At 47.0% G+C, this 9,802-nt stretch overlaps 1 protein-coding gene across 1 annotated transcript; it reads right to left on the bottom strand.

The window, feature by feature from the left end:
- Positions 1 to 2,471: 2,471 nt before the first annotated feature.
- Positions 2,472 to 9,510, bottom strand: Crabp1 (cellular retinoic acid binding protein 1). Its single transcript, XM_046428074.2, has 4 exons — positions 9,325 to 9,510; positions 8,620 to 8,798; positions 6,569 to 6,682; positions 2,472 to 2,754 (listed from the first exon to the last, which is right to left on the bottom strand). The coding sequence occupies exons 1-4, from the start codon at positions 9,392 to 9,394 to the stop codon at positions 2,704 to 2,706; spliced, it is 414 nt and encodes a 137-aa protein (XP_046284030.1). The 5' UTR covers positions 9,395 to 9,510; the 3' UTR covers positions 2,472 to 2,703.
- Positions 9,511 to 9,802: the final 292 nt, after the last annotated feature.

Genomic DNA, 9,802 nt, shown 5'->3' with positions numbered 1-9,802 from the left:
AATGAGAACAAGATTAGAAGAAGTTCAGAGTAACAAGTTTAGTGAGATTATTCTGGGACAGTGATATTTTGTGAAGGTTTTTGTTCTGTGTGTGCATTACATATCATATGTGGTATATGTACACACAAATATTATAGGGCTGAAGATTATAGCAGCAATTCCCCAAACTGGGTTCCATGGAGCACTAATGTCTCACGAGAGGTGTTCTATAAGGGAATGAGAAAAACTGTGCTTTTATCTGGAAAAATGTGGAAGCAATAAGATTGAAGACAACCAGGCTGTAGTTGACGCTCTCCGTCTAAATGAACTACTGATGCTGTCACCTCATCTTGTTATTCAAATGTACCCACCCGTGCCCACTGGCTGTCAAGCAAGTGAGATACGGCTGGTAGCTTCCTTCACTCTGCTTTATTCTTCATCCTCTGTGAAGGCTTATCTGAAGGAAACAGGTGATCCATGTACCATGTCATATATAAAGAAGAATATGATGGAAATAACCAAATTTCCAGAGTCAGAAAAGGAGAATGGCTTCTTGCATCCTCTGTACAACTGGGCCCTGTCCTCCACACAGGGTCACCACAGTACAGTAGGGAGAGGTGGAGAAGACAGTGCAGCAGTGGAGGCAAGGAAGGGGTGTAGACTAAGATGTCTGAGGCCTTACTTAGTCCATCTGCAGTGGCCATGAGCATCCAGCACTCATGAGGCAGAGGCAACACACCCAGCCTCATCCACCTGGCATGACCTGCTGTGCCCACTTTCTCTTGTGTGGCCATCTTGGTCCCCTCACTTCTAAATCTGTACTACATTCCCATGCAGGTGGTCCCTCCATGTTGCCTTCCTCCACACCATTTACCAACCCAGGATCTGCCCATCCTTAGAGGCTGTTCCTCCCACAATGAGGCACAGGTGACTCCTGCATGCCTTCACACTCTGCTATAAGACTCTCTGTTTTGTAGGACACTGAGTGTGGACATGGCTATGTCTGGTAAGCAATCCAGCCCAAAAGGAGAAACCAGCAGAATGGAGGGAATGGTATGGTATCTGAACCTCCAGGGCTCAAGGGCTCTGGGGTAGAGTCAGAAGTTGAGAAGCTATTTTTAAAAAATTTTTTAAGATGTAGATGAACCCAATATCTTTCTTTAAATTTATTTTTATGTGGTGCTGAGGATCAAACCCAGTGCCTCACACATTCGAGGCAAGTGCTCTATTACTAAGCCACAACCCCAGCCTGAGGAGCTATTTTCACAAGGGACTTTGGGAGGTTCTGGACATAAGTAGAGGTTCTTTATTGCCTGAGGAGAAAGGGCAGCCCAGGGTCAGGCTTCCTCCTGTCTCTGATGCAGAATTCAGTCCCACTTGACACACCAGAGCTTGGTAGCTTTGGGACTATGGGAAGCAGTGGCTTAGGGAAAGCCAGTGGTGCTTCCATAGGGGGCACCAGAGCAGAGGCAGCCAAAGAGCCCCAAGCAGGCACAGGGAGATGCATGAGATCCCTCCCCAGAGTTCCAGATATAGGCAGTAGAGCCTTGGAGGGGCCCAATGTCTCTCAGGAGCACAGTAGGGCTCTGGGCTAGGGAAATGTGAGGACTCAGGTAATGTGTTCTCACTCCCTCAGGTAGTGCGCCTGGGCCTTGTCTGCTCCACTAGAGTGTGATGTCTTTGAGGGTCTCTTATCCTTGCCCAGCCCCAAATACTCTTGACCAAGAGTCTATATGTCTAGAATGGCCAGGAGAGAAGCCAGGCATACAAAGTAAATGAGGGCTCCCCAAGAGTGGGGAGCAAAGGGAGGCAGAAGGTTCAAGTTCCATCTAAAAAAGGCTTACTTTCTTGCCCTCCACATTCCAGCTGTATTTAGCCAATGTGTAAAATAAGTGAAGACTGATAGGTGGGAAGTTAGGATACTTATCTACTCTTTCCAAACCGCTTCTCCCCCAACCTAATTCACTGGAGCCATGATATTGACAGTGGCTGTGTTCTGTATTTATTGCCACAGCTCCTGCAGGGCAATCCATCTCCCAGGTTACTGCTCCCATGGTTTGGTGACCTTGCTGCCCTCTATCTTCAGATCTAGGAGTGATAAGGGCTCATTCTGTTGCTAGTTTGTGGGTGCCTCACCATCCTTTGTTGGTTCTTTTTCATTCTGACCTTGTTAATGCCCATATAAACAGTCCCTCCCTTGTGAGTTCTCCTCAATTAAGCCTTTTGAACGTGCCCTTTTCTGCCTGGAATCACCAGTAGCAACTAATTCACTTAAAAACAACATGATGAGGTCCATTTGCAGCTAGATCTATGGCCTGGACCCCACCAGTCTGCAGGAGCCCAGTTTGTGACTACTGATGCTCGCTCAGAACTCAACACCTAGGCAGCAGGCTCAAGCTGAGAACACCATACAGATCGATGTAGTGCTGGGGGCACCGGTACACAGCAATTTGAAACCCAAGGAGCAGTCCCAAAAAGGAAAAACACTCAAGATGTGTCCAACCAGTTTAATGACTGATGCAACCATGCATTGCCAAACTACAGAGCACCAGGGGTACAAGAGGCAAAGAGACCTTGAGGGGAACACTACAACATTGTCACAGGGAAAATGGTATCACCTAATGTTGATAGGGGGGAGGGTGGCCCACTGGCAACTCAGACCTATGACATATTCCTTGGGGAAACCTGCATCCTGTCCCAAAAGTGGGAACAAGTTGGCCGCCTTCACTCCCGAACATAAATTCTTGTGCAGACCACATCATCGGCGCCAAATGTCTGCAGAGAAGAAGAAAAGGAAAACCAATCAGTACAGATGCCTGTGCAAAAAATGTTTAAAGCATATTGCTAATAAGGCCAGTTACTGCCCTGTTAAAAACTGTTTGTAACAGGCATTCAATTTCCTGTTGTGCTGATGCTAAGTAAGCACTAAGGGTTTGGGGTTCCTCCCCAAGCTCCTTAATGGCAGAGGCAACTGGGGTATTGACATAAGAAATGCAAGTTTCCCAGCTTTAGTTTTGAAGTTATATCAAAAGGGGAAGAACTTCATACTGGACATTTCTGAAGGGGTTCCATCTTCTTTCAAACCACTGCAAGAGAGCAAGGGCTTGGACAGCTGGGGTCACAGGGTCCAATACCAACAAGTGAGATGAGATTGCTTTGGAGACAGAATAGAATTGATTTCCAGGAAGCAGCTATGAAGCCTAGGAGACAGACTCCGATGTGTAACTACAACAGGCCTCTGTATCCACAAGCTCTACATCCTCAGATTCAACCACAGATTGAAAATATTCAGAAAAACAATGCATTTGTATGAACACATATACACTTTTTTTCCTCATCATTATTTCCTAAACAAAAAAGTATAACAGCTTCTTATTTAGCATCTATATTGCATTAGGTATTATTAGTCATTTAGAGATGATTTAAAGCATACAGGAGGATTTGCATAGGGCATATGCAAAATACTACCCCACTCTACAGAAGGGACTTGAGCATCCATAGATTTTCCAAAGGGAGTCCTAGAACCAATCCCCCAATGATGCTGAGGGAGAATTATAACACTCAAATCGCCTGCAAGCTAGAAAATTGGTCTCAGCTGCAAAAACACAGCACTGGCACCCCAACATAGCTCTCCAACTCACAGCTGGGAAAACCTAAGCCATTTTCTTCCTCTCTAGGCTTGTGCGGGTGGACAATAGGGAGGGGAGGACTTGAACAAGATTATCCCAAAGGCTCTTTCCATCTAAAATTCTATGGCTCTTTGTTAGTTTGTTTGCTGATGGGAAGACACGAATCATTCCGCAGACAGAGAACATTTTTCTTCTGGCTCCTGAAATGATATTGCCCATAAGTAAGTTGTCTCAACTTTTCCAAAAACTAGCAATTACTCACATGCCTGTTCTCCTGGGCCTCTCACAGGCAGTCAGAACAGAGAAAGCAATGTGTATGTTCAAAAACCAAAACCTTCCCAAGTCATTAGGCCTGATGTGTGGGTATGTTTGTTTGCAGATGTAAAATTATCTGCTGGAAGGTCCTTATCTATCAGATTCTCACAATGGCCTGAGATTCAAAAGTTAAAATCACTGGACTAAGAGTTTAGTTTAAAAAGGCCTTTAGAGTTAAACAAATTTTTAAATCCACAAAACAATTGTACAATTATGGGGTGTATATCGCAGATTGGTCATGAAATGCTCTCAGAGAGCATTTGCTAGGGCATTATCCCAATACATGTGCTTCATAACAATACTTCTAATACTTAGCAGGAAGCAAATGACCAAATGATCCCACTAGGGATCCTCTGACTTCACTTACCCACTCTGGATACCTATCCTCTTTCCCTAGTAGTGAGGAACGGGGATAATTCTGTGTCCTGGGGGTATGTGGAGGTGGAGTTCCCATTATAAATCCACTTCTCAGATATTTGGATCCTGCAGACCATGTTGGTTTTCCAGAACTCTTTGAGCTCTGTGGCCATGGAGTATCAAATAGAATGCCAAAATTTAGGAATCTGACTCTTCACCCGTGTAGTAAATATTCTGGTTCTCTGACAGCTCGCTGAGGCTAACAAATGGCTTCAGGACACTAGAAGAAATCCCATTTCCAGCCCCATTTGAACTGGCCTTCTCAGCCTGCAAACTATGCTTAGAGGTTGCTGAAAAAAAAATTCTCCATAAAATATTCCAGAGCAGTTTGAAGGAGTATACTCAGTTTTCAAAGAAACACAACTTACAGCTCAGGGGCAATTTATGGTTGGCACTGGGGGAGCTTATTTCAACTAAACCAGAATAATTTGCCTCTTGTTATATGGAGATTGCATCTCCTGATATTTTGGATTTATTCATGATAATAACTCTTGAAACAAAAGCCCACATTTCAGATTCCAAATGTCAAGAATTAATGCTCCCTTTGAGGCTTATATAGGTTTGCTGAGCCAAGAAAGGATGCTGGGGTGGAACTATAGTGTGGGGGGAATGTGGGATTCAGAGGTGGTACAGTCCTTCTAGCAGAATTTGGTCTATGACTCTGGCTGCTCAGGTTCTGCAAAGGTTAATAAAAATCACACCTTCTCAGAGCAAATTGATCTTACTTAACCCTTGGCTACACTTCCGAACCCTTAAAATCATTTGCTCTTTGCTATTCTGGTCCCAGTAAACCATATGTGCCTTTTCTCCGAGGTTTCCAAGTCTCAGCCTCAAATTGCTCCCCAACTCCATCAAGTATTCCTTCCCTGGAAACATTAACCAGGTTGCAAATTAAGCCAGTCCTTTCTCTATGAAAGGAGAAAAGCATGCTAAATCATCCCAGCAAGACAAGAGGGGAGAGAGAGGAAGAGATATCAAAGCAGCCTCAGTTAAAGCAATAGAGACAGTTCAATGTAGGGTCTTCTTGCAGAACAAACATATAATTTCAGGGCTGAGAGGGACCTCAGGGACCAGAAATCAACTCAACCCTTAATTTTACAGCAGGGGTACCGAGCTTGGGAAGGGAAGGGCAATGCCTAGATCACAGAGAGAGTCTGTTCTGTTCCCAGGACACTTTGCCATCTCCTATTCCCAGTATTTTGGGGTAACACTCACTAAGATGGGGCAGGTGGAATCTTAGAGGTGAGATGTTCATAAATGTCTGATGGAGAACAAAGAATATAAATTTCTTGTTACTCAAAATGGCTTTTCCTTTTTCTAATCTTGGGGGTGGGGTGGTTGCAAGAAGTTTGATAAGTCCTGAAACACAAAATGCTTCCTTGGGGAGTAGCATGGGGGTGGTTTGCCTCCCAGCCTTCCTTTGTTCCTCTATCTTAAAAGGGAAGAAGGGTGGGTGATTAAACTATAGGGATTTATAATTTGGCCTCACCAGGTAATTTTGTTTGTCTGAGGGTGTTTGTATGTTTCTGCCTGCATACTTTTAAGGTTAGAGTTCACCTTCTCCAGTTCTAAAGGCCCTGTCCATCCACATTGTTACATTCAGACATTTCCCAAATTAGCATTACTTCTCTGTCTCCCAAAGGCCAAAGGAGTTTGTAAGTCTGGAGGTAAAAAAGTTCTCTATGGCTTTGAGTGCCGATGTGATAAAAATTTCTAAAACCTTTCCCAGCCAGCAAATGCATGAGAATGGGGGCAGGGGGGATCCCTTCTGTAGTAGGATCCTGGGGGACCTCACAAAGCCCAAGTATTCTGAGCCAGGGTGGAGGGGAAGTTGGCTTAAAAGAAGTCTTCCTCCAACTACCTCAGGGATATAGCAGTTTGGATAGTGGCAGGCACCCCAGCTAGCCTCTATTTTGCCACTTCTCTCTCCTGCCAAATATTTAACGATGACTTTCTCTGACCTATGCTGTCATCTTGGGCTTTCTGCTCCAATTTTAACCCAGGGGTCTGGGGATGCAGCTCAGTGCTATGTAGAGATACTCGCCTAACAGTGAGGTCCTCCACCCCAGCACTGCAAAATTAGAAAAAGAAAAATGAAAAAAACATACATTTTAATCCAAGGCAAACGTCTTTCTTTGAATGAGAATATGAGAACAACATTTTTGTGTGGTCCACCTCAGGATCATCTGGGGAACTTTGGGATCATTTCAAGGTCAAAGGGCCCTCACCAGGATGAGCTCGTCGTTGGCCAGCTCGCGGGTCCAGTAGGTTTTGGGGCCATCCCCCTCAAGCAGAGTTTGCGTGCAGTGGATTTTGTTTTCGTTCTCCCAAGTGGCTAAACTCTGCAGGCAGGAAAACCATTAGTGACATTAATTACAGTCTCGGCAGCGGGAGCAGAGACAACAATGAGCACCGGAGAATAATTGCTGTGCAGAGAAGCAACACATGGTCCTTGTCACAAGCACATAGAATCTTCTCTGCTGAGCTACATAAAGTCCAAATTCAGAGTGCTGGTCACGGACTTTATGGGGTATAAAATACACCTTGTATTACACACACATACACACAGACTCACTCAAGCAGCAAAGCCTTAGACGTGCCATACATCTCTAGGAATAAAATTCAGAGCACGCAATGACTCTTTTATGTCAAAATAGACTACCTCTTCAAGCAATTTGAATTTTAAAGGCAAGAACCTTCACGTTAGAACCACAAAATTTTACAACGGTTAAGACACCATGTTTGTAAGTACATCCATAGCCAGCAGATCAGGAGAAGGATTTCCTGTAGAGGTTTTGGGATAACACTTTCCTTTCTGTTTGCACTTCTCATCAGATATAGCACACAGCCTCTTGTTATAAACCTGGATGTCTCTGACACTGAGGATAAAAATGCTTCCATTTTGCAATTTATAACCTTCTAGAAAATTTTTTAAATCAAACTGATCCAAAGATTCTTCATGCTTTTGGAGGGGAGGCAAAAGGGGGGATTCTTTGCAGCTTTCCCCAGTGTCTGCACTAAGTATGGTACAGCTGGGCTGGGGAAATACTGAATGTGCACATAATTGCTTTTTAACTAACACATGGGACACCTTCATCAGGCAAGGTAGGGGCTGGGGGATAAATAAAGCCCTTCTCTCACAGTTGTTTTGTGAACCTTTGATTTTTTTTAAAATCAGAATTACTCTCCTTGGCACTAGCTACCCTTGGTTGTCCCCAAATTAAGCCCTGTCTATTATCAAGCCTTCTCCCTCAAGACTAACAGTCCTGTCCTGATCTTTGGTTTTTACAAACAATGTGGTGATTTAGACCTCATATCCCACCTGTTCCAAGCCTGAGCATCACTTTCAGACTATGTCAATTTTGAGGGCCAAAGATTGCCTTGTGCATCCTGCTGGGGATGGGGGTGGGGGTGGGGCGCTGGGTTTTTCAGTCCTTCTTCCAAGCCTGGTCCAGACTCCCTGGGCACCAGCTCCAGGAAGGCAAAGGAAACAATTCCCCACTGTTTGTAATGTTTTTACTTATTTTCATTTTTCAAAAACGTTGAAGAAAACCAGGGAGACAGATATTCTGTCACTCATTTAAAATAAGAGGCAGCAGCAGTGATTATTTTTCCATCTGCTTAACCGAATGCAGTTTTTTGCCCATAAGAAATGTACAATTGTTCATCCCTGGGTCGGTGTTTATAGAAATAAAAACCCTCTTGCCCTTGAGGACTTAGAGAGGGCACTTAGTCTACCCCCCCCCGCCCCCCAGCAAGAACCTGCGTTGCTTTTGGAAAGATTCTGCCTTTCCCCGGTTGAGGGCGGGGAGGGATACCGGGCTATTGGGACTGCTGAAACTGGATCCAGAGCTTTCCCAGACGGCCCAGGGACCCAAGGGGCGGGACAGGAGAGCTGCTGTTCCACCTGCGACAGGAAACGTGGCAGCAGCACTGCCCTGAGCCAGGCAGCCCCTGCAACCTCTTCCTCCGGCGCAGCCTGCTCTTGCGCGGAGGATGCCCCAAACCGCTGCAAAAGTCACAGCTGGGAACGCTGAGCAGTCCAGAGCCCGCGCTTTAAGCGTGCCCGTTAGCACCTCAGGGTGGTTCAAGGATGGGTTCGGAGAGGGGGTAGGACATTTTCTGTCGAGCCCAGGGCAACCAGGTTTCACAAACCCTCCCTGCAAACAGCACGAAAGCGCGCCACAGGCTGCTAAGAGAGGCATATTTCTACGGTGGCAGGAGTCCATGGGCCGCCAGCGGGAACCTGGGAACACTTGCGCGGGCTATGAAACCTCACCCTGCATTTGCGTCCGTCCACAGTTTCCTCCTCGAAGCCTTCTCCGACCTTGAAGTTGATCTCAGTGGTGCGCACCGTGGTGGAAGTCTTGATGTAGAACTGATCCCCATCCTGGCGGATCTCCACGTGCGGCTTGGACGCGGCAGCCACGGCCACCTTCCTCAGCATGGCGTTCACACCTGCTCAGGAAAGGACGCGTGCACCACCGTCTCGGGTCATAGGATCTCACCATTCACCCCTCGTCCACGGACCTGTTGGGTACTTCCCGAAATCTCTAACTTTATCAGCCTTAAAATCTACCTGTCCTCGCCCTAGATTTCGAGATAAGAAACAGGCTAAGAAAGGTAAGTGGCTTTCCCCGAGTCACCCAGTGAATTCGCGGCAAAGCCTAGTCTCTAATTGAGTTCCCAAATTTCAAGCCCCTAACTTTCCAGTAATCGCTCCTCGCCATGATCTAGCACGAAATAAAGGCGGAACCGTCGGGTTAGACGCCAAACATCCAGCAAACGTTTTCCTGAACCGGTAGGTCCCTGGCACTACTCGCCCCTGGGAGGAGAGATGCCCATGGAGATGGAAGCGATTTATCGCTCGCTCCCTGTATTCTCTTCTGCCTGAGGTTCCCCAATGTGCACCCTCACTGGGGCCTGGACGCCGCACCTCGAAGCTGCTTTTTCCTGTCGAGGAGCGCCCTTCTCCCCAGCTTACCCAGTGCCTTGAGGAGCTCGTCGAAATTCTCGCTGCTACGCATTTTCCAGGTGCCGGCGAAGTTGGGCATGGTGGCCGTGGCGGTGGCGGTGGCGGAGGCGCTAAGGTAGCGGCAAGCACGGACAGCGGCGGCGCAGCGGGCACACTCGGAGCTGCAAGGCGGAGACTGGCGCTCTGCGCCCAGCCGCCGCGCGCCTTGAGTCACTGCAAAGATGCCCCCCCTCCCGCTTGGGCCCCGCCCCTACCCCCCGCGGCCCCCACTCAGTGTGATCCCAACTCCCGCCCAACCCTGCCCCCACTCCGCCTTGGCGTCCCAGCCTCGGGTGGTGCCGGCCTGAAACGGGTTCTCCAACTTGGAGGGCACCTCCGTCACTCCCAGGCCACCCCCATTCTGTTTTAAAATGAGTGATGGGAGGTTTGAAAAAATGAGACTGGTCCTTGTCGAAGCTTGGTCTTGAGAATTTGACATCATTCTACT

Source organism: Marmota monax, unplaced genomic scaffold (assembly GCF_021218885.2).
Source record: "Marmota monax isolate L192 unplaced genomic scaffold, Marmota_monax_Labrador192_F-V1.1 WCK01_AAM20220418_F8-fsc00111, whole genome shotgun sequence".
In the NCBI taxonomy this organism is placed as follows: domain Eukaryota; kingdom Metazoa; phylum Chordata; class Mammalia; order Rodentia; family Sciuridae; genus Marmota; species Marmota monax.
Note: the sequence above shows the minus strand (reverse complement) of the source record. Positions and strands in the feature narration are given on the sequence as shown.

Coding starts and splice junctions, on each gene's coding strand:
- Crabp1 (XM_046428074.2), bottom strand. CDS start 9,394: ATGCCCAACTTCGCCGGCACCTGGAAAATGCGTAGCAGCGAGAATTTC. Junction 6,683..8,619: donor TGGACGGACGCAAATGCAGG/GTGAGGTTTCAT, acceptor TCCTGCCTGCAG/AGTTTAGCCACTTGGGAGAA. Junction 2,755..6,568: donor CCAACGACGAGCTCATCCTG/GTGAGGGCCCTT, acceptor TCTTCTCTGCAG/ACATTTGGCGCCGATGATGT.